The 22,980-nt window shown below is 35.6% G+C and overlaps 1 protein-coding gene across 1 annotated transcript; it reads left to right on the forward strand.

Annotated features, from left to right (window-relative positions):
- Window positions 1-8,121: 8,121 nt before the first annotated feature.
- Window positions 8,122-9,063, forward strand: LOC122223613 (olfactory receptor 6C74). Its single transcript, XM_042944592.1, has one exon. It carries the CDS (start codon window positions 8,125-8,127, stop codon window positions 9,061-9,063), a length of 939 nt encoding a protein of 312 aa, XP_042800526.1. The 5' UTR covers window positions 8,122-8,124.
- Window positions 9,064-22,980: the final 13,917 nt, after the last annotated feature.

Consider the following 22,980-nt stretch of genomic DNA (forward strand, 5'->3'; position numbering starts at 1 on the left):
GCATAATACACCAATGATAGAAGATAAAATAAAGGGAGAAAAAAAAAACCATGGTCATTACAACCGATGCAGGAAAAGTCTTTGAGAAGATTCAAATGATAAAACTTCATGATAAAAATATAGCAAACTTGGAATAGAAAGAAACTTCCTCAAACTGCTAAGTGTTCATGAAAACCCTACAGCTATTGTCACACTTAGTGGTGAAAGATTGAAAGCCTTTCCCAAACCTCCAGGACACAACAAGGATGTCTACATTCTCAACTGCTATTCATTATTGTGCTGGAAGTTCTAGCCAGAACGGTTAGATGAAAATAAATAAAAACACTTGAATTGGAAAGAACTTTAAGTTCTTTATGGAAAAATTAAATAGAAATGGAAAGTCCAGAATAATCTCATACATCAATAGCCAATCAATTTTCTCATAAGGTACATAGACTATTCAATGGAGGAAAGAATAGTCTCTTAAATGGTGCTGGGACAACTGGATAGCCACATGCTAAGAATAGTTAGAGCCCTAGGTCACCACTATTCACAAATTAAGTATATCAATTACATAGAAGTAAGAGCAAACTATAAATTTCATAGCAGAAAATATAGAGGTCTATTTTCATAACTTTGATTTGGATTTAGCAGTTGATTCTTATGTATGACACCAAAAACATAAGCAACAAAAGAAAACATTAAATTGGACTTCATCTAAATTTTATGCATCAGAGGGCATTGTCATGAAAGTGTAAAGTAAACCTGGAAGGGCAACTGGGTGGCTCAGTGGTTAAGCATCTGACATGATCTCAGGGTTCATGAGTTTGAGTCCCACATCAGGTAAGCACAAGACCCACATTGGGTGAACACAAGACCCACTTCGGATGAGCCCCGCTTCTCTCTCTCTCCCTCTCTCTTTCTTTCTCTGCCCTTCATGGGATTCTTTGTCTCTGCCCCTTGCTCACTTGTGCCCCCTCCCCCCTCTTTCTCAAAAAGCAAAAACCTGAAAAAAGTATTTTCTTTTAAAAAATTTTTTTAAATGTTTTATTTTTGAGACATAGCGAGACAGAGCATGAGCAGGGGAAGGGCAGAGAGAGAGGGAAACAGAATCTGAAGCAGGCTCCAGGCTCCGAGCTGTCAGCACAGAGCCTGACGTGGTGCTCGAACCCACAAACCACGAGATCATGACCCGAGCCAAAGTCAGATGCCCAAGCAAGTGAGCCACCCAGGCGCCCCTGGAAAAAGTATTTTCATATCACATATCTGATAAGGTTCTAGTATTCAGAATACATAGAGAACTATTGCAAATCAGCTGCAACAAAAACAATCACAAATAACCCAATTTTAATATGTGCAAAGGATTCGAACAGACATTTCTCCAAATGGCCAACAAGGACATGCAACAGTGTTACACATCATTATAAAAATGCAAATTAAAACCACAGTGAATTGCACTTCAATTATGGCCACGCTGGGAGGATCCCAGCATGGCCATAATTAAAAAAAGAAAAGAAATTGATATGGAGAAATTGGAAATCCAATACATTGTTAGTGGGAATGTAAAACAGTGTAGGCACTGAGGAAAGTTTGGGAGTCTCATTAAAAAAGATAAACATAAAATTACCATATGATGCAACAATATCATTCCTAGATATTCACCCAAATAACTGAAAACAGGCTCTCAAATTCTTGTATGCTATTGTTTATAGCAGCACTATTCGCAATAGCCAAAAGGTGGAAACAACTCAAATGTCCATCTACAGATAAATGGATAAAATGGGATACATATGCATAATGGAATATTATCCAGCTAGAAAAATGAAGTATTAATTCATGCTTAAGTATGGATGAACGTCAGTATCATGATGCTAAGTGAAAGAAACCAGACATAAGAGGTCACATATTGTATGATTCCATATATATGAAATATCTACAGAGTTAGAATAGATTAGTATATGCCAGGGGCTCAGAAAAGAAGGGATGGGAAATGACTATTAAGTGGGTACAGTTTCCTTTTAGGAGAGCAGTGTTTGGAACTTAGTATAGGTGGTGGTTGCTGAACAATGTGGATGGACTAAATGCCACTGAACTGTACACTTTAAAATAGTTGACTAGGGGCACCCGGGTGCTCAGTTGGTTAAGCATCCAGCTCTTGGTTTGAGCTCAGGTCATGATCTCACAGTTTCACGAGTTTGAGTCCTGTGGTTGGGCTCTGTGCTGGCAGCACAGAGCCTATTTGGGATTCTCTCTCTCCCCCTCCCTCTCTGCCTCTCCCCACTTGTGCCATCTCTGTCTCTCTCAAAATAAACTTAAAAAAAATAAAATGGTTGATCAAAAAAAAAAGACTATAGCAATATAAAAACTACAATAAAAATTTTTAGTAAAAAAGAGTATTAGAGAACCATATCATATAGTTAATGCAAATTTTCTTTTCTGGACTTTATGATTTGAATAGCTTAATTAAGTTCTGGGGGCACCTGGGTGGCTTAGTCGGTTGAGCGTCTGACTTCGGCTCAGGTCATGATCTCGCAGTCCGTGAGTTCAGCCCCGTGTGGGGCTCTATGCTGACAGCTCAGAGCCTGAAGCCTGCTTCGTATTCTGGGTCTCCCTCTCTCTCTGCCCCTCCCCCACTCATTCTCTCTCTCTCTCTCTCTCTCTCTCTCTCTTGCTCTCTGTCAAAAATAAATAAACATTAAATTTTTTTTTTAAAAATTTGTGATTGGTTATCCATAATTATGGTATCACATGCTTTCATTGCCCTAAAAATCCTCTGTCTACATCTCTTCATCCTTCACCCCTTTCCCTAACCCCTGGCAACCACTGGTCTTTTTACTATTTCCATAATTTTCTTATTCTGTAATGTCATATAGTTGGAATAATAGAGTATGTACTTTTCCAGATTGGCTTCTTTCACTTAGTAATATGCATATAAGATTCCCCCATATCTTTTCATAGTTTGATGGCTCATTTCTTTTCAACTGGTATTTTTCTCATTTTAAAATACTTTATCCTGAAGTTATTTTCAAATGCTTCCAGAGTTGCATAAGTTTTAATTATTAGTTTTCAGTGTAGATTATTTTATTTGAAAATTGGAAAGACCTATATCAGAAAATTTTTATATAGATGACACCCTGAATTTAATATTTTAAAAATTAACTCATCATTATTCCCTCTTTCCTCCAAATTTCTTCCATGCTCATTCCAGGCTTCCTGTTATGCCACATCTTACTTAGTGACATTGTCTCATTTCTTATTTCATCATGTTCAAAATTTCAGAATAACCATCAATTGCTCTCATATCCAAATAACTCAACTTTTTAATTCTTCATCACATACTTTTAAAATTTCTAGTTTGAGGGCTATACCAGATCCTAAATATATAGGGATGAATAATATAACAGACAACTCTCTGCCCCTAAATGGCTTAATTATCTAAGAGAACAGAGATGAGAGAGAGAGAGAGAGACAGAGACAGAGAAAGGAGAAAAATACATAAAATAAATATTGATAGAGTTGTAAAGAAAAAAAATGTTGAGATAATGACTATAAAGAAGGGGAGGGTCTCCTCACAAATGGTTTCCTCTGAAAATGACTGTTTTAAGGAGATGATATTTAATTAGAGACCTGGAATTTGGAGGCCAAGTGAGAGCAGATGTAGGGAGAGAGGTGAAAAAGAGCTTAAGGAATGGAAAGAGAGTCGGTATTACACTGATAACAGCAGATAAGGAAAGAATGGAAGAGCATGAAGAAGGGTAGTGAAGAGCTATGCCAAGGATTCTTATTGGCCACTCATCTACAATTTAATGTGGCTTTGGGACATAATTTTAGCAAAGAAGTAGCATAACTTGAGAAAACATATTTTTATCTTCTCTACAGAAAATAGATTGGATAAGGAAAAGAGGCAAAGATCATTTAGAAGCTTATTAGAGGCTACTATTTAGACCAAGTGGAAGGGAATGGTAGAGTGGATTCAGATCTTAGCAGTTGTAGCAGACATTATGTTTAATCACAAAACGTTTCCTACTGGACACACATCAAGACTAGACATCTGGACATTTTGCATTTTGGTATGTCTATATAACTGGGTTATTATCAATGGAAAATAAATGGAAATTATGAGAATTACCTCCAAGCCTAGCACTAAAAACCTCCCCTATGATGATTTACCAGACTCTCTTCTTCTGTCTATTGTAGATATATGTTGAAGAGGCCAGAGCTTTAAAAGTTAATTTCTGAATGGTGGCATAGAGTAGGCACATCCCACCCTACAAACATAATCTCTGCCATCTGTGCAGCATATTTGACTTTAAATTTCCAGGAAATAACTTTTCATTGTGTTAAATCTGGCAAAAAAAAAGAAAAGACCCAATTCATTGAAAGTAAGAATAGTGGCTAAACCTTGAGAGGGATAATGACCAGAAAAGAATAAAAGGGAGGATTCTGCAGTACTGGTAACATTCTACTTCTTTATCTGAGTACTGCTTATGTGAGTATGTTAAATCTGTGAAAAGTGACCAAGCTATATAGTATAATAATTGCATATTCTGTACATACATTTTTACTTAATTGAAATACCTTTAAAAATCTATGTAATATTGCAATGATTTTAAAGTTTATCTGTTATAACAGGATTAGTTTAAGTACTTAGCAGTAGAAATAAAGGTAAAATGAATTGAAATAAAATTTTATGTAGAATCAACCAAATTTCCTGCAGATTGGGTGAAGACACTTAGATAGCTGGTACAAATATTAGACTCTTATTGTCTGTCTTGAGACACTCATTTCCCCTCAATCTAGAGCTCTATGATTTTGATCCTTCCAGGGTAATATCACACACTTAATATTTCTTTTGTCAATGATGACATGTCTTGCTTTCAAATCCTAAAACTAATTAAGTCTCTAAATTCAATCTGTCACTCAAGAAGATAGCCTTGAAAGGTTTAATTTAGGTAGGTATAAGCCCCTTATTGAATCAGGATTCAAATTTTTAGTAATCCCCTTAAAGTCTTTTCACAATATGGATTGGGGAGTTTCACTTTTCTTGTGTAGAATGTATATTTGTCATGGATATGTAAGCTGTAAGTTCCAAAAACTCCTTATGGCTTACAACATATAGCTGTCTAAAAAGAAGATTTTGTCTTGTTTTATAAACTTAAGTTTATGGATTATAGAGTTTTCTCCACTTAATAAATAAGTCATGTATTTTTAATGTATTTGTACAATGGTCTCCCAGGGAATGTTTCCATCTTTTAAAAATTGTTTCATCAGCTAATCCTCTTGAGATCAATGGCAGAGTACACAAAAATGATTATAGTTCTTGCAATCTTAAAAACTACAAAAGAAGCAATAGTGCTTCTCATGGAGGCCAGACACATTTCAAAGTAAACAATGAGACTGAAACATTCCCTTTTTACCACTCCATTCTAAATTTTTTAAAGAGGTGTGTTTATTTTATATGTAATGCAAAAAAATGTGCTCCAAATTTAATATAGAATAAATTGGAGATATGGCTCTTTAAAGAAAATAATGAGAAGAAATGAAATTAGATGAATTTCTTGTTATCATAAAAATCTTTCAGCTCATGTGTCTTGAGTGTGAGGTGCTGGGATTAATGTATTTTGGATGAGAATGTAAGATAAAAGTAGGTTAAAGCAATATAAAAAAATATGATGAATATACAACATTCAGAAATTGCCTCTGTTCTGGGACTCAAATCAAAAGAAGACAATTGGGGATGAAATTGCTACTAACAACAATAAGGTTTGGAAAAAAAAGTATTTTGGTCATATTAACTGCACAAAGTGGACAAAAAAAGTTGATTTATTTGTAAGTCATTGAAATATATAGTATGATGTTAAAACTATTTTTTTATCAACTCAGTCGAGTTGTCTTAATAAGAAACCTTTGAAACTTCATTTTGTAGGAATCAAGTTTTAAATAGATACCCTTCATAGGCTTCAACAGAATCTCAGAAATGAATTTTATTAAATGAATGTGTTGTTTTCCTCACATAATTATAATTATATATGCCTTTAGTATGCAAAGTCAATGTGAATATCATAAAATATGTCACTAGAAAAATGAATTAGTCTTGAATTTGAGAAACTTCATTTTGTTGAATTCAATAGAATTTAAATATTTCATGAACTCCCCAGTTTTCATATCCCAAAGGAGTCTCCTCTCTCTTACCTATAAATTACCTAAGTTGGTACAGAAGTCCCTAGGACTGTAAAAATGGTCAGAAATAATGACTTTTACTGCCATTCAGCAAGTATTTTATTTGGAATTAAAAGAAAAAAAATGATGTAATTTACAATAGTTTTTGTTGGGGGGGTTGCAATTTTGTAATTTAAATTTAGCCTGGGAATATGCATGTATGATTCACTTCTATCTTTATAATTTGGCACCCTATAGAATTCATCCTCTGCTGATTGACATTTCCCTATGCTTTTGACTTAAATGGCCAGAATGCAGACATTTTTAGAAAAATGATACACTGAGGAGTGTGGGAAAAGAAAGAAAACAAGTAAGAAAGGAATAAAGTGAAAGAGGAAAAAAAGAAATCTTAGTGCATTATAATTATTTATAACCATTGGAAATATTTGTACATTCTCAACCTCTGAACTGGAATATATGAAGTGTAAAAAGTTTATTTTTTTAAGTTTATTTTGAGAAAGAGAAAGTACAGATCAGGGAAGGGCAGAGAGAGAGGGAGACACAGAGAGAATACCAAGCCCATGCAGGGCTTGTACCCACGAACCATGAGATCTTGACCTGAGCTAAAGTCAGATGCTTAACCGACTGAGCCACCCAGGAGCCCTGAAGTATAAAAAGTTTAAAATGCAATGTAACATATGACATGATATTCTTCTTAAGAAATATGGTCATGCTTTACAAAAATTTGGTGATAGACTTTCAATATAATAAACATGAGGATGTAGGCATGGTCTGGAAAAAGATGGAAAACAAGAAAAAATGAAAAGGTAACATAATTCTATGTAATTTTTTAAGTTTATTTGTTTATTTTGAGAGAGATAGAGACAGCACAAATGGAGGAGGGGCAGAGAGACAGAGGGAGAGAGAGAGAATCCCAAGCAGGCTCTACACCGTCAGTGCAGAGCCCAATGTGGGGGGACTCAAACCCACAAAGCAGTGAGATCATGACCTGAGCTCAAACCAAGAGTGGACACTTAACCGACTGAGAATAAGAGAAGAGAAGGGGGGACATGAGTAAGAAAGAAGTGAAGAGTCTACCGCGACAACAGGGGAAGCCATGCAGAGCAAGGACACTAAAAGGAACTAGTAGGCAGGGGTAGATAAAATTTTTGTATGGCTTGTTTTCTAGAACCCTTTTCTGTTACTGCAAAAACTAAATAAGGCATGCTACATAAATAATACAATCATCATGCATGAGGATACACTTCCTGTCTGCTTGGTTTCATATCACAGAAAGGAGAATAAACAGGGCTGGTGAGATGAAAGTAAATCCAAAGGAAAAAGGAGAAAGCAGACCTAAAGTGGTCATGAGGATTTCAATCTTGAAGAGTTTGCAAAAGTTTGGTGAAAGTACTGAGTCCCCACTGTATATGGGCCTCAGATGTTTAGGTCAAGTTTACATTTCTTAAAAGGCGAAGAGTCCTCAGCTGAAATCTGACTTACAGAATACTATCATAAGGAGTAATAAATAGAGAAAAGAGACACGATTAGCAAAGAAGAATGAGCCAGCTGATGATGTAAAATAATGTAAATGTAAACTAAATAGATTGGAAAAAATTGCAACTACAGAAGATGCAAGTTAAAATATCATGACAGTTTTTCTGTTTCTTTCTTTGTTTCTATTTTAATATGACTTTGTAAATGCCATATATTATCCTTTTGGAATGCCTGAAATTATGACACTTGAGAAAAGAAACTCAGAGAGTTGCACTGAGTTAGTGAAATTCTGAGTACAAATTATATGAGCGAATTTTTAGAGGCTGTTACTGCTGACTAGCAGAATATCGAAGGAGTTTAGGTGTCAGTAGCAACATGTATATGGATGATCTCAAGATAATAGGTATCTCATACAGCCTTATCCCCTTTAATTCTCATTTTTTTTTCTTATTCCTTATTTTATTATTATTTCATTGGTAGAAGTCAGCCATGAGAAACCACACCACGGTAACAACCTTCATTCTTCTTGGACTGACCGATAACCCACAATTACAAGTGGTTATTTTTCTTCTCCTCTTTTTCACCTACATGTTGAGTGTCACTGGGAATCTAACCATAATCACCCTCACCCTGTTGGATTCTCATCTAAAGATACCCATGTACTTCTTCCTCCGAAGCTTTTCATTTTTAGAAATCTTATTCACAACTGTCTGCATCCCCAAATTTCTTGTCAGCATGGCAACAGGTGACAAGACCATTTCTTACAACAGTTGTGCAACACAGCTGTTTTTTACTACTGTCTTGGGTGCAATCGAATTTTTTCTTCTGGTTGCCATGTCTTATGACCGCTATGTAGCCATCTGCAAACCCTTGCATTACACCACCATCATGAGTGACAGAGTCTGCAACTTGTTGGTCTTTGCTTCATGGTTGGCCGGTTTTATAGTAATTGTCCCACCACTCCTTGTGGGTCTCCAGCTAGACTTCTGTGCAGCCAACACTGTAAATCATTTCTTCTGTGATTTTACTCCTATATTACAGCTCTCTTGCACAGACACAGCTGTAATAGAATTAATGGCATTTCTCTCAGCCATTTTGACACTCCTGGTTACACTGGTATTAGTGATTCTCTCCTATGCAAACATCATCAGGACTATTCTGAAGATACCTTCTTCTCAACAGAGGAAGAAAGCCTTTTCTACATGTTCTTCTCACATGGTGGTTGTGTCCATTTCTTATGGCAGCTGCATCTTCATGTATGTGAAGCCTTCTACAAAGGAGGGAGTGTCTTTAAATAAAGGGATAGCCTTGCTCAGTACTTCTGTTGCCCCCGTGTTGAATCCCTTCATTTATACACTGAGAAACAAACAAGTGCAAGATGCTTTTAAGCACATGCTCAAAAAGATTGAGATTTTCTCAAGTAAGTGAACCATTTTAGTGATATTACTGAGGTTATGAGTAAAATAAAGCAAGAAGGGTAGAGTGTTTCACAGAGCTCTTCAAAGTTTGTATTCAAAATAATACTGTTTTTCTTGACATAATTTTCATAGTGGCCTGCCTAACTTCCAAAGCCTAATTCTTTCCCTTATCTGTCCCTTATTTGGACCAAAATTATTTGCCTTTTTATTTGGTGCTTTTATCTATTTCCTTTTAAAATTCTCTCAGAGGAAGAACAAAGTTAGACTTTAATTTTTCCATGTTCCTTTCTGCTGTTCTGGAATTCAGAGATTCAATTTTACATATATTCTATATAGAGTTAATTCACTACCTAGATTTCTAAAACTTAGCTGGAAAGCACATATTTCTAGAAACCCACAAATTATCACTGACTCAAAGGAAAATAAAAATGGGAATTGACCTGTAACTATTAAATAGATTGAATCACTAATCATATGTCCTTAAATAATGTGGATTTTGTTTGTTTGTTTGTTTGTTTCTGTAAATAGAGGTCATGGCAATCATTTCAAACAATTTATAAATTGCTTTTGCTTATTATTATTACTCTTTATCATATATTGTCAGTAAAAAACAAAACACAAACAAAAATACTTGAATTTCACAGTATATGTATATTTATTTGTTTATAAATTATACAATTACAGTATAGAATATTTAAACACTTTAATACAAAAATAGAAATTAAGCAAGGAAATTAGGCAAAAGAATTAATATATTTTATAATATAACTTTATTATATAAATTAATTTTAATATTAATGGTACAACTATTAGATTCAATTTGATAAAACACATATTATTATATTTGCAAATATCAGTTTAGTTATGTGATAAGTTATCTGAAAGCTTATTCCAAGCCTATCTGATCTTGGTACTTATCTAGAAGGACCATCATAGTTCAAAATTGATGCCTTACAATGCATACTGATCACATCGAAAGAAGTAAAAATCAAAATAAGATAAAAACAGAGAAGAAGGAAATCCATAAGAGACTCTGAAATACAGAGAATAAATGGAGGGTTGCTGGAGGGGTGCTGGGTGGGGGGGAAAGGGCTAAATGGGTGAGGGGCATCAAGGAAGGCACTTGTTGGGATGAGCACTGGCTGTTATATGCAAGTGATGAACCACTAAATTCTACTTCTGAAACCATTATTACATTATATGTTAACTAACTTGGATGTAAATAAATTTTTTTAAAAAAGAAAAAAAAGATTTAGATTGAAAAAAAAGAAGTGAAAATCACAATAATTATTCTTTTGTCCTACTTGAATTTTTGACATTGAGTTACTACATTTCTGTCTTCTCTAATGTTAATCTGCTGCCTAAACTTTTCTTTTTATACAAATATTTTTTACAGTGCAGAGAAAGTCTTTATTTGGAATATTTTAATAGAGATTAAAATAATTCTAAGTTTTCCAGTGGGTGGATGAGCATTTTCATAATTAATGAGCTTATATACTCTTCAGTAACAATAACCATGGCAAAAATTTCAAGCAATCAATTTCTAAATTTCTTTAGCTTATTACACCTTTCTTTTGAAAACTGGTTACTTTTTCATTACTATTAAAATACCACATATTTTGGAACAAAATGGTAGGGAAATATCTTCATGAAAGCATACTATTAATGGGTATTTGTTGGGTAATGATGGGTATTTGAAAAGAGAAAATTGGAATATGTCTGTTTGTAAAATAAAATTGTGTATTTCTCTTACTGTGTATTTAAAAAATACTTTGCCTGAGAAGTTCTGATTCGCTGATAGAGTTTTGAAAAAGATATCTTAACATATCATTACAAGCTTCCTTCTTTCTCTTATCCCCACTCCCTCACCTCCTCCTCCTTACTCCTCTGATCCTTTGAACGTAAAAAAACTATTCTTAGATGAAAGGCTATGCAAAAACAGCCTGTATTTGTCCTGCAGATTATGGTTCGCTTGCCCCAGGTCAAAATTATGGCAAAAGGCCAGAGATGGCCCTAAAGCCTTATTTCAAGGTGATGAAACCTACCTGTTATGCTCCATTAGTCCACAAAATTCAATAACTCAGTATTTAGTGCCAAGATTGTTTTAATTTAAACCAATAAGTGGGCCATAACTTAAAATGCAGTTGCAATTGATGTTACCACCTAATTCAGCCTATGAATTTACTGTCACCCTCTGAAATTCGTCTGTGATAGGACAGCTAAACATTTGAATTAAATGGCTATATGGAATGGATCACCATTCCTGTATCATTTTTTAAAGTATTAGATAGTAACACCAAGTACTGCAGTTTTGCCAGGGAAAGAGGCTTTAGATTTATTATTTTTTAATGAGGGGGAACTCCATGGTTTTCTACTTGGCCTTGAGTATATATATTTTAACAATATATTCAGGATGATTTTTCACATGCAGTAGAATCACTTCCCACACCCCTATTATCTTCCACTCTAATAAGTGTATACCCTGACATTCTATCATCATTATAATTAAGATTAACTCAGAGATGAGGTCAAACAATACCTGAAAGTTCCAGGTTTTACCCTCTTCAGTGCACAGTTTTCCTGGCAAAGGAATATATATCCATTCAGGAAAACTAGAGGGAGAATTTAGATATTAATATCAATGCATGGCTCTTCCTCACAGATAACTTCCTTCATGGGTTCTGGCTCCGTGAACTCACTAAAGTCTTTAATTGGATAAGGATCTCTAACTCCTTATGATGCCTGGATCATCCCTTCTTTCACCTAACCTAGAGTTCTTTTAATTATATAGGTCATATAGGAATTTAGTGGATTGTCTATTTATTTTAGTCTTGGGGCAGCATGATGTTTTATTCAATTTACTACTAAAGCATATCATCCAATTTTGATAACCACTCTAACCCTACCAACTAGTAAGTAACCAAAACCATCTTGCTAAGGGCTATAATATGGTCTCTGCCCTTCCATGGTCCCATCATTTCCAGTGAAGTGAGGAAGCTCATTTTAATGAAATTATCTCCACTTTCATTTCAGACCAGCAGTTAGAATACTTTTCAATGCTGCTCATACCCCCTTGTACCTTGTACAAAGAATTTTCCTCTAGATCTTCACCAGTTACATAGTTAAGGGACATATAGGCAGATTGCACATGATAAAACTATTCCATATTGTTGTCATTCTACAACTTTGGATTTTTCTTATATTTCAACTTTAATCAGGATAAATCATTCACAAATCCAAGTTGTTATCTAATTGAACAAAAGATTACAGTCATCATCAGAAGCTTGAACTCTTCCACTAAATCCACAATCACTACTCAGACCTCACCATTATGTGCTGGTAAACTAGCTTTCTGAAAGTAAAAGCCTAATAAATAGGAAAAAAATCCACAATTAAAAATATATCAATAAATTAACCTTGGTATATAATTATTTTTACTTTATCTCTGATATATCACCCTTAGAATCCATTCTCCATTCTCCACATTTATTTTCTCAGACTTTTGATGATGTAAATTGATAAGTTACTGCTTTGGTCTTAATATGCACCTCAAAATTCATATGTTGAAACCCAAATCCTGAAAGATAATAGTATGAGGAGAAAGGGCCTTTGGGAGGTGTGTAGGTCATGAATAAGATTAGTGCTGCTGTAGAAAGAATCCCAGAGAACTCTGTACCCCTCTTTCCACCATGTGAGGCTACAATGAGAAAACAGCAACCTGGAAGAGAGCCCTTATCTGACCACACTGATCTCAGACCTCCATGTTCCAGAACTGTGTGAAATACATTTCATTGTATACAAGACACACAGTCTTCTGATATTTTATTATAGTAGGCCAAATGGACTAAAACAATTACTATAATACTTTTTGATACATAAGTCTTCTCCTTTGAGAAGAATGTTAACCTCTCTAATATGCTAGGTATGACTTTTTTAACACAGAGATGATGAATTTTGGTAGATATAGATCAAAAGGACACCTGGATTCACTCTAAAATTACCTATCACCTCTCTGGTTATTAGGATTTTATTTTATTTATTTTTTCTGCTCATTTGTTTTTTATTTTCTAATAATTAAAAAAGTGTTTTTAGAAGTTTAGCATAAAAGTGAATGAAATTAAAACTGTATAGTTTGATGATTATTCTAAAAAGACTCAGATAATAGCTGAACAAAGCTTAAAAAATAAAGATAAGTAACCAAAGATCAAGGTATAAGGCATTACTAACACACTGTAGGAAACAAGTATTCTAATACCTATAGATTATTTCTGACTGCACAGGAATGTTATGAATATGGAATAAGCAGTATGAGTTGGGCCTCTTCTGCCTAACATGATGTCTGTGGAATCTCTACAAGCTGTTGTATCTTGCATGATTTTGGTCATTTTCATTGCTTTATGACATTGCATTAAGTGACTATCCCAAATGTGAACTGGCATATGAATTAAGTGTACAAATTTCATGAAGAGTATTGTTATGGACATTTTTTGTATATTGTATATTTTTTATTTAGATATCGTTTCTCCTTGGGTTAGTTTTGGTAATTTGTGTTTTTCAAGAATTTGTCCTTTTTCATTTAAATATACAGATATATTGGCATTTAGGTAGCATTTTCATTCTCAAATCCCAGTGTTCATTGCTTGGACCTGGTCTAGTCTTCATCTTCACTCATTCTCCTATGGTAATAATCCCCAAATTCCTTCTGTAGCCTGGAACTCCTCTTTGCATAAAAGAACTACCTGCTTATTCTAAATCTCTATTTGGACGTCTAAGAATCTCAGACTTAACAAGCTCTGAATTTAAACTCTATTTCCCCCCAATTTTTTTTTTTCTTTCTCAGACGTCATCTCAACAAACAGCAACTTTCTTTCAATTGTTCAGGTTAAAACCTTGAGATCATCTTTTTTTTTCTTTTTTTCTTGTTTCCCCTCATACTTCTTAGCAATCTCTTGGCAATATCCGTTGACTATTTTCAGAAAACAACCTCTACTTCTTCTTCCATTGCAGCCACTCTGGCCCAAGTCAAAGTCCCTTTTTGCTGTGATGATTGTGATAGCCCTTTGGTAACTCTTCCTCCTTCTCTACCTCCTCTTCCTCTCTCTTCCCTCTTCTGTTCTTTTTCTTCTTCACCTTCTCCTGTTTTTCCTCTTCTCTTCCCTACTTTCTGTACCTTCTCCTCCACCTCTTTTCATTTCCCCCCATCTCTCACATCATGTATTTCAGCCTTCTACCCAAAACCCTTCAAAAACTCTCATCTTAATCATTTAAAGAGAAAAAAGCCTTAAAGTGGTCCACATTACAGCTATATGATTTCAGGGTTGTTTTTTTTTTATTACATTAGCCTCATCTTTTCTAATTGTTCTTTCTTACTATTCCGCAAAAGACAGAACACATACCTGTCTTAGAATAGTTTTCACTTGATTTTCCTTTGCTCAATATATTTTTTTCTTGATCCACATGAATCAAATATTCCTCCATGAACTTCTGTATTGTATTTAAATCATAATCCCACACCAGACACACCATTGTTCCTTCTCTGATTTACTTTTCTTATTATCTACATGGCATATTTTATTTATTTTATTTTCAATATATGAAGTTTATTGTCAAATTGGTTTCCATACAACACCCAGTGCTCATCCCAAAAGGTGCCCTCCTCAATACCCATCACCCACCCTCCCCTCCCTCCCACCCCCCAACAACCCTCAGTTTGTTCTCAGTTTTTAAGAGTCTCTTATGCTTTGGTTCTCTTCCACTCTAACCTCTTTTTTTTTTTCCTTCCCCTCCCCCATGGGATTCTGTTAAGTTTCTCAGGATCCACATAAAAGTGAAACCATATGGTATCTGTCTTTCTCTGTATGGCTTATTTCACTTAGCATCACACTCTCCAGTTCCATCCATGTTGCCACAAAGGCCCACATTGCATTCTTTCATATTGCCACGTAGTACTCCATTGTGTATATAAACCACAATTTCTTTATCCATTCATCAGTTGATGGACATTTAGGCTCTTTCCACAATTTGGCTATTGTTGAGAGTGCTGCTAATAACATTGGGGTACAAGTGCCCCTATGCATCAGTACTCCTGTATTCCTTGGGTAAATTCCTAGCAGTGCTATTGCTGGGTCATAGGGTAGGTTTATTTTTAATTTTTTGAGGAACCTCCACACTGTTTTCCAGAGTGGCTGCACCAATTTGCATTCCCACCAACAGTGCAAGAGGGTTCCCATTTCTCCACATCCTCGCCAGCATCTATAGTCTCCTGATTTGTTCATTTTGGCCACTCTGACTGGCGTGATGTCTGAGTGTGGTTTTGATTTGTATTTCCCTGATGAAGAGCCATGTTGAGCATCTTTTCATGTGCCTGTTGGCCATCCGGATGTCTTCTTTACAGAAATGTCTATTCATGATCTCTGCCCATTTCTTCACTGGGTTATTTGTTTTTCGGGTGTGGAGTTTGGTGAGCTCTTTATAGATTTTGGATACTAGCCCTTTGTCTGATATGTCATTTGCAAATATCTTTTCCCATTCTATTGGTTGCCTTTTAGTTTTGTTGTTTCCTTTGCTGTGCAGAAGCTTTTTATCTTCATAAGGTCCCAGTAATTCACTTTTGCTTTTAATTCCCTTGCCTTTGGGGATGTGTCAGGTAAGAAATTGCTACGGCTGAGGTCAGACAGGTCTTTTCCTGCTTTCTCCTCTAGGGTTTTGATGGTTTCCTGTCTCACATTCAGGTCCTTTATCCATTTTGAGTTTATTTTTGTGAATGGTGTGAGAAAGTGGTCTAGTTTCAATCTTCTGCAAGTTGCTGTCCAGTTCTCCCAGCACCATTTGTTAAAGAGACTGTCTTTTTTCCATTGGATGTTCTTTCCTGCTTTGTCAAAGATTAGTTGGCCATACATTTGTGGGTCTAGTTCTGGGGTTTCTATTCTATTCCATTGGTCTATGTGTCTGTTTTTGTGCCAATACCATGCTGCTGTCTTGATGATTACAGCTTTGTAGTAAAGGCTAAAGTCTGGGATTGTGATGCCTCTCACTGTGGTCTTCTTCTTCAAAATTACTTTGGCTATTCAGGGCCTTTTGTGGTTCCATATGAATTTTAGGATTGCTTGTTCTAGTTTCGAGAAGAATGCTGTTGCAATTTTGATTAGGATTGCATTGAATGTGTAGATAGCTCTGGGTAGTATTGACAATATTTTGACAATATTTATTCTTCCAATCCATGAGCACGGAATGTTTTTCCATTTCTTTGTCTTCTTCAATTTTCTTCGTAAGCTTTCTATAGTTTTCAGCATACAGATCTTGTACATCTTTGATTAGATTTATTCCTAGGTATTTTATGCTCCTTGGTGCAATTGTGAATGGGATCAGTTTCTTTATTTGTCTTTCTGTTGCTTCATTATTAGTGTATAAGAATGCAACTGATTTCTGTACATTGATTTTGTGTCCTGCAACTTTGCTAAATTCATGTATCAGTTCTAGCAGACTTCTGGTGGAGTCTATCGGATTTTCCATGTATAATATCATGTCATCTGCAAAAAGTGAAAGCTTGACTTCATCTTTGCCAATTTTGATGCCTTTGATTTCCTTTTGTTGTCTGATTGCTGATGCTAGAACTTCCAACACTATGTTAAACAACAGCGGTGAGAGTGGGCATCCCTGTCGTGTTCCTGATCTCAGGGAAAAAGCTCTCAGGTTTTCCCCATTGAGGATGATGTTAGGTGTGGGCTTTTCATAAATGGCTTTTATGATCATTAAGTATGTTCCTTCTGTCCCGACTTTCTCAAGGGTTTTTATTAAGAAACGTTGCTGGATTTTGTCAAAGGCCTTTTCTGCATCGATTGACAGGATCATATGGTTCTTATCTTTTCTTTTATTAATGTGATGTATCACATTGATTGATTTGCGAATGTTGAAAAAGCCCTGCATCCCAGGAATGAATCCCACTTGATCATGGTGAATAATTCTTTTTATATGCTGTTGAATTCGATTTGCTAGTATCTTATTGAGAATTTTTGCATCCATATTCATCAGGGATATTGGCCTGTAGTTCTCTTTTTTTACTGGGTCTCTGTCTGGTTTAGGAATCAAAGTAACACTGGCTTCATAGAATGAGTCTGGAAGTTTTCCCTCCCTTTCTATTTTTTGGAAGAGCTTGAGAAGGATAGTTATTATCTCTGCTTTAAACATCTAGTAGAACTCCCCCGGGAAGCCATCTGGTCATGGACTCTTATTTTTTGGGAGATTTTTGATAACTGATTCAATTTCTTCGCTGGTTATGGGTCTGTTCAAGCTTTCTATTTCCTCCTGATTGAGTTTTGGAAGCATGTTGGTGTTTAGGAATTTGTCCATTTCTTCCAGGTTGTCCAGTTTGTTGGCATATAATTTTTCATAGTATTCCCTGATAATTGCTTGTATCTCTGAGGGATTTGTTGTAATAATTCCATTTTCATTCATGATTTTATCTATTTGGGTTATCTCCCTTTTCTTTTTGAGAAGGCTGGATAGAGGTTTATCAATTTTTTTTTTATTTTTTCAAAAAACCAACTCTTGGTTTCATTGATCTGCTCTACAGTTTTTTTAGATTCTATATTGTTTATTTCTGCTCTGATCTTTATGATTTCTCTTCTTCTGTTGGGTTTAGGCTGCCTTTGCTGTTCTGCTTCTATTTCCTTTAGGTGTGCTGTTAGATTTTGTATTTGGGATTTTTCTTGTTTCTGGAGATAGGCCTGGATTGCAATGTATTTTCCTCTCAGGACTGCCTTCGCTGCATCCCAAAGCGTTTGGATTGTTGTATTTTCATTTTCGTTTGTTTCCATATATTTTTTTAATTTCTTATCTAATTGTCTGGTTGACCCATTCATTCTTTAGTAGGGTGTTCTTTAACCTCCATGCTTTTGGAGGTTTTCCAGACTTTCCTGTCGTTGATTTCAAGCTTCCTAGCATTGTGGTCTGAAAGTATGCATGGTATGATTTCAATTCTTGTATACTTATGAAGGGCTGTTTTGTGACCCAGTATGTGATCTATCTTGGAGAATGTTCCATGTGCACTCGAGAAGAAAGTATATTCTGTTGCTTTGGGATGCAGAGTTCTAAATATATCTGTCAAGTCCATCTGATCCAATGTATCATTCAGGGCCCTTGATTCTTTAGTCTGGTCATTAGGATTTTAAACAAAGCAGTATCGATGTTATATATAAGACATAATAGGGCAAGAAGAGGATAGCTTTTGCTGGCAGTGAATTGTAATGTGATTTTTATTTAGGAAAAAATAGAAATATATCAAATATCCAATATATACATCTGATTTTCTCCAAACCCTGTACCATTATTTCCAGTCTGTGAGCTTTCACAAATAAGATCTGGTAAGGATGCAATTTCAACTGATGTTGTTATTTAACACACTACAAAATCAGAGCCTACCATTGATGATAATGCTTAATTGTATATTTGAAAGTTGCTAAGAGATTCAATCTTAAAAGTCCTCATCACAAGAAAATAAATGCAACTATGCATGGTGACAGATGGTAACTAGACTTATTTTGATGGTGATTATGCAGTGTATATAAATATCAAATCATTATGTTATATACTTGAAACCAATATAATATGATATGACAATTATACCTCAATTGAAAAAAGAGATCAGAGCCTACCTTTGTTTACAGCAATACCTAACATAAGGCTATAAGTGGTAATAAATTTCTTCAGAGAAGTCATGGGAACTCCATGTTTTTCTGACTATAAATCAAGCTAAGAATTTAAGGCCACAAATTTGTCATTTTCTTTCTTTAGATCCTTGAAATGGTTAGAAATAACCATCCTGCCTCATAGCACTATAGTGACTATATATCTGTCACATTTATCATATTGCTATCATCTCCATTTAGTTTGGAAAAGGTTATCCTTTAATGTAAATTTCTTCCTAAGTGATAATCTAAGTAACTCTGTCAATACTTGATGCCATGGATTCCTGATGTCTTATTATGGTCACAGCCCTATCTTCAAACACTTCAAGGTCAGAAAACTACTTCAAAAAAAAAAAAAACCCCTTAAGCGTATATTTCATGCAACCCCCTGTGCTTTCATGACTACTGAGTGCCAATTTTCCATGGACTTGCTACATACATATCTTGTATTAACTCTTGCTCTAGATTATTTTTACAACTGTTTTTATAGAGTCAGCCATGGAGATAGAGATTATATCTCCCTCTAGGCAAGAAGGCAGACTTTTTTCCTGACCAGGATTAGAAAGATCATGCCTCTGCATATGGCAATATTGGCCAGGTTTGGTAGCAGCCTCTTTAAATACTGTGATTTTTTCCAAGCTCAGAGTTTCTCAGCTCTGACATATACCTATTGTATGTGTAGCGTCCATGTGCATCCTCTCTGCATTGCTCTGTGTGGGGACTGGGAGGCAAGGGGAACTGTTGCAAACATGAAGTCTATGCCACCTGCTATGCTGTGAGTAGTAGTATCTATTGTCTCTGACTCAGGAGTCTTGTGTTTTCTGCCAGAATCTATGAAACTGTGGTTGGGTGACCTATTATCTCCCTCCAAGTTCTTGACAGTTTTGTTGAAGAAGATAAATTTCTAGAAAAGATATGGCTCTCTGGAAATGGAGGGCACAGGGATCATCCATGGGCAAGGTTAGGAATGTGAAAGATCCCTCATCCAATTATAGATGCTCTTGAGCAGGTAGCAAATGAAGAGGTATGAGTCCCTAATTCACCTACCTCTTAATGAGCCTGAGGGTCAGGAGGTAGGATTGAAACTATCCAACAGATCACTGCTTTAAGTTATTGTTTACTCCTCTAGGTGGAAAGAGGATGGCCAAGGACGCACCAAACCTGACTTTGGATGTAAATGATATACACAATATTTTATATGTTTATATATTTTATATATGATACATATATATAACATGTATGTTTTATATCTAATTGGAAAAAAATGAAAGCAATTCACAGGCTATTCAAAAGGCAAATGGCTAAACATACAGCAAAAGGAATAAGCTATCAAGCCATACATAGACATAGATGAATGTTAAATGCACACTCTTAAGTGAAAGTCAGCCGACTTCAAATGCTATACAGTGTATGATTGAACTTATATGCTATTCTAAAAGAGACAAATTTATAGAGAAAGTAAACAGATCAGTGATTGCCAGGACTTGGGAGCTGGAGGGTTGAACAGTTGAAGCATAGCTGATTTTTTTTAGGGTAGTAAAGTTATTGAATATGATGCCATGAAGATGGGTATATCACACTACAGTTGTAAAAACAAGTAAAAAGAACATTGCAACACAAAGAATAACTCCAATGCGTGAAAATTTAAAAAAAAATTAAATCCAGGATCTTAAAATGGAATGCAGAGGATTTAATTGCATTATGAATGTAAGAAACAACTTCACTGAAGGGAGTAGGGGAAATGATACTAACCTATGGGTGGAAATGAGTGAATCAGTAAGACTCAAGTTATAAGCCCTACTCTAGTTGATATAGTTGCTTCCTACTGGACATTTCTATTGGAATTGAATAATTAAGTCAATTGCAGATGGAGGAAGCCATTGTTTCACTGCTGGAGTAATACATAGGAGCAAGAGGACAAAGGTAGAATGATTCATGTGATATTGGGTTAAAGTTGAAGATACTAGTATGAATTCATGTGTAGCATAACATACATACAGAATGATACATATGTAAATGCATAATTGTGTGTATAAATCTGGATAGATATAAATATATATTCCCTTGCTCTATCACCTGAGGGTATCCAGAACAGATACTCCAGATACATTCCAATAAAGGGAGATTCTAGAAAATGCCTGACAAGTACTTCTCAGAACTGTCTAGGTTATAAAAAATAAGAAATGTCTGAGAAACTGTCAGTCTACAGAAACCTAAGGGTACAAGTCTAATAAATTTAATGTGATATCACCCAATACATTGTTATATTATTGCTTTAAACAAACTCCAATCAGTCAGGTTGGTACACATTCCAGGTGGGAACACGGCCACAAGGGGTCTAGTGGATTCAAGTTTAATTCTGGATAAGTTTTAAAAAAATGTCCTTGTCCCTTCTGCACCTGATCTTTCTAGATGAAAGGTCTCAGTGTGAGTAGGGGATAACTGTAAACTAGATGCAATTATAGCTACTGGAATGGGCCACTCAGATTTTGTAGAAGTGGAGAGAGAGAAAAACCTGGTATCAGGCAAGATACCCGCCTTCCTCCAGAAGACAAATACTCCAATGCAAGAGCCTTAAATTTACGTGTTAGGTCTGTCATCCTCCACCAGATGGTCTCTGAGGATAGCAGAGACAAGAGGGGACCACTCCAGTACCTCCTGGTCACCCCCATACACCTACCTTCACCCTTAGGCAAAATACTTTTTATTTTTTATTTAATTTTAATTTTATTTTTTTTTTACTATTTATTGATCTTTAAGAGAACAGAGGAAGGGCAGAGAGAAAGAGAGGGAGACACAGAATCTGAAGCAGGCTCCAGCTAAGAGCTGACAGCTCAGAGCCTGACACGGGGCTCAAACTCATGAACCCTGAGATCATGACCTGAGCCAAAGTCAGAAGCTTAACCAACTGAGCCACCCAGGCTCTCCAAAATACTTCTTTTTAAAGTTTAATTCCAGTAAATTAACATACAGTATAATATTGCTGTACAATATAGTGATTCAACACTTGTATACATTATTTAGTGCTCATCATAAATGTACTCTTGATCCCTTCACCTATTTCACCCGTTCCCTATCCATCTCCCCTCTGGTGACCCTCTGTCTGTTCTCGAAAGAGCCTGTTTCTTGGTGTGTCTCTTTTTCTTTCTTTCTTTCTTTGTTTTGTTTCTTAACTTTCACATATGAGTGAAATCATATGGTATTTTTCTCTGACTTATTTTATTTAGAACAATATCTTCTGGATCCATCCATGTTGTTGCAAACGACAGGATTTCATTCTTTTTGTGGCTGAATAATATTCTTTTATATTTACTACCTCTTCTTTATCTATTATCTATCAGTGGACACTGGGCTGCTTCCATAATTTGGCTATTCTAAAGTACCACAATGAATATAGGGGTACATACATCCTTTTGAATTACTGTTTTCATATTCCTTGGTGGAATTCCTGGATCATAGAGTGGTTCTATTTTTAATGTTTGAGGAAGCTCCAAACTGTTTCCCACAGTGGCTGCATCAGTTTGCATTCCTACCAACAGTGCATGGGGGTTCTGTTTTTCTCCACATCCTCACTAGTACGTTTTTACTTGTGTTTTTTGTTTTAGTCGGGAAAAACACTTCCAAATGTCTTCCTCACTCGTATTTTGAGTCATAATGAAGCAGACAAATGTCACATGGCTAATGGCTTGAACAAATAGAACAAATTGGATTAAATACACTTAAGCAGTCCCTCCAAAAATAAGTTACTCAATTGGGAGCTCTAAGGCTTACCAGCCAGCTGGAAGTTACATGGGAGGCTTGCTAACCTGTAATCTGAACGATGCACGCTTAATGTGGCTGTCAACCTCTAAAATTGTAAACTCTTTCTAGGAGACCTCATGCACTCTTGGGTTTATACTTCCTGTGTGAGGGCTGGACATTGGTTGGCATCTTGTTGGAAAACACTGTGGTACCTTGGGAGTAATAAGAGAGACCTGCAGGTTAATCAGAGAGGTTAACATAGGTACATGCTTAGGGGAATTTGCAGCTGAAGCCAAGTTGGTATAGAAATGAGGGGTGGATTTGGTGGAAGGAAATTCTGAAACATTTCCACATGTCGTGATAGCTTTTGTTCTGGACTCTGTTTTCAAGAATGTTTTGTGATAGATTTGGCCTATTTTTCCCCTTAGCAGTATATTAAAGACACTCTCTTCTAGTAGGGCAAAATTAAGCAGATTTTCTCTTCACAAGACTGAGAATTT

This window comes from Panthera leo, chromosome B4 (genome assembly GCF_018350215.1).
Source record: "Panthera leo isolate Ple1 chromosome B4, P.leo_Ple1_pat1.1, whole genome shotgun sequence".
NCBI classification, from domain to species: domain Eukaryota; kingdom Metazoa; phylum Chordata; class Mammalia; order Carnivora; family Felidae; genus Panthera; species Panthera leo.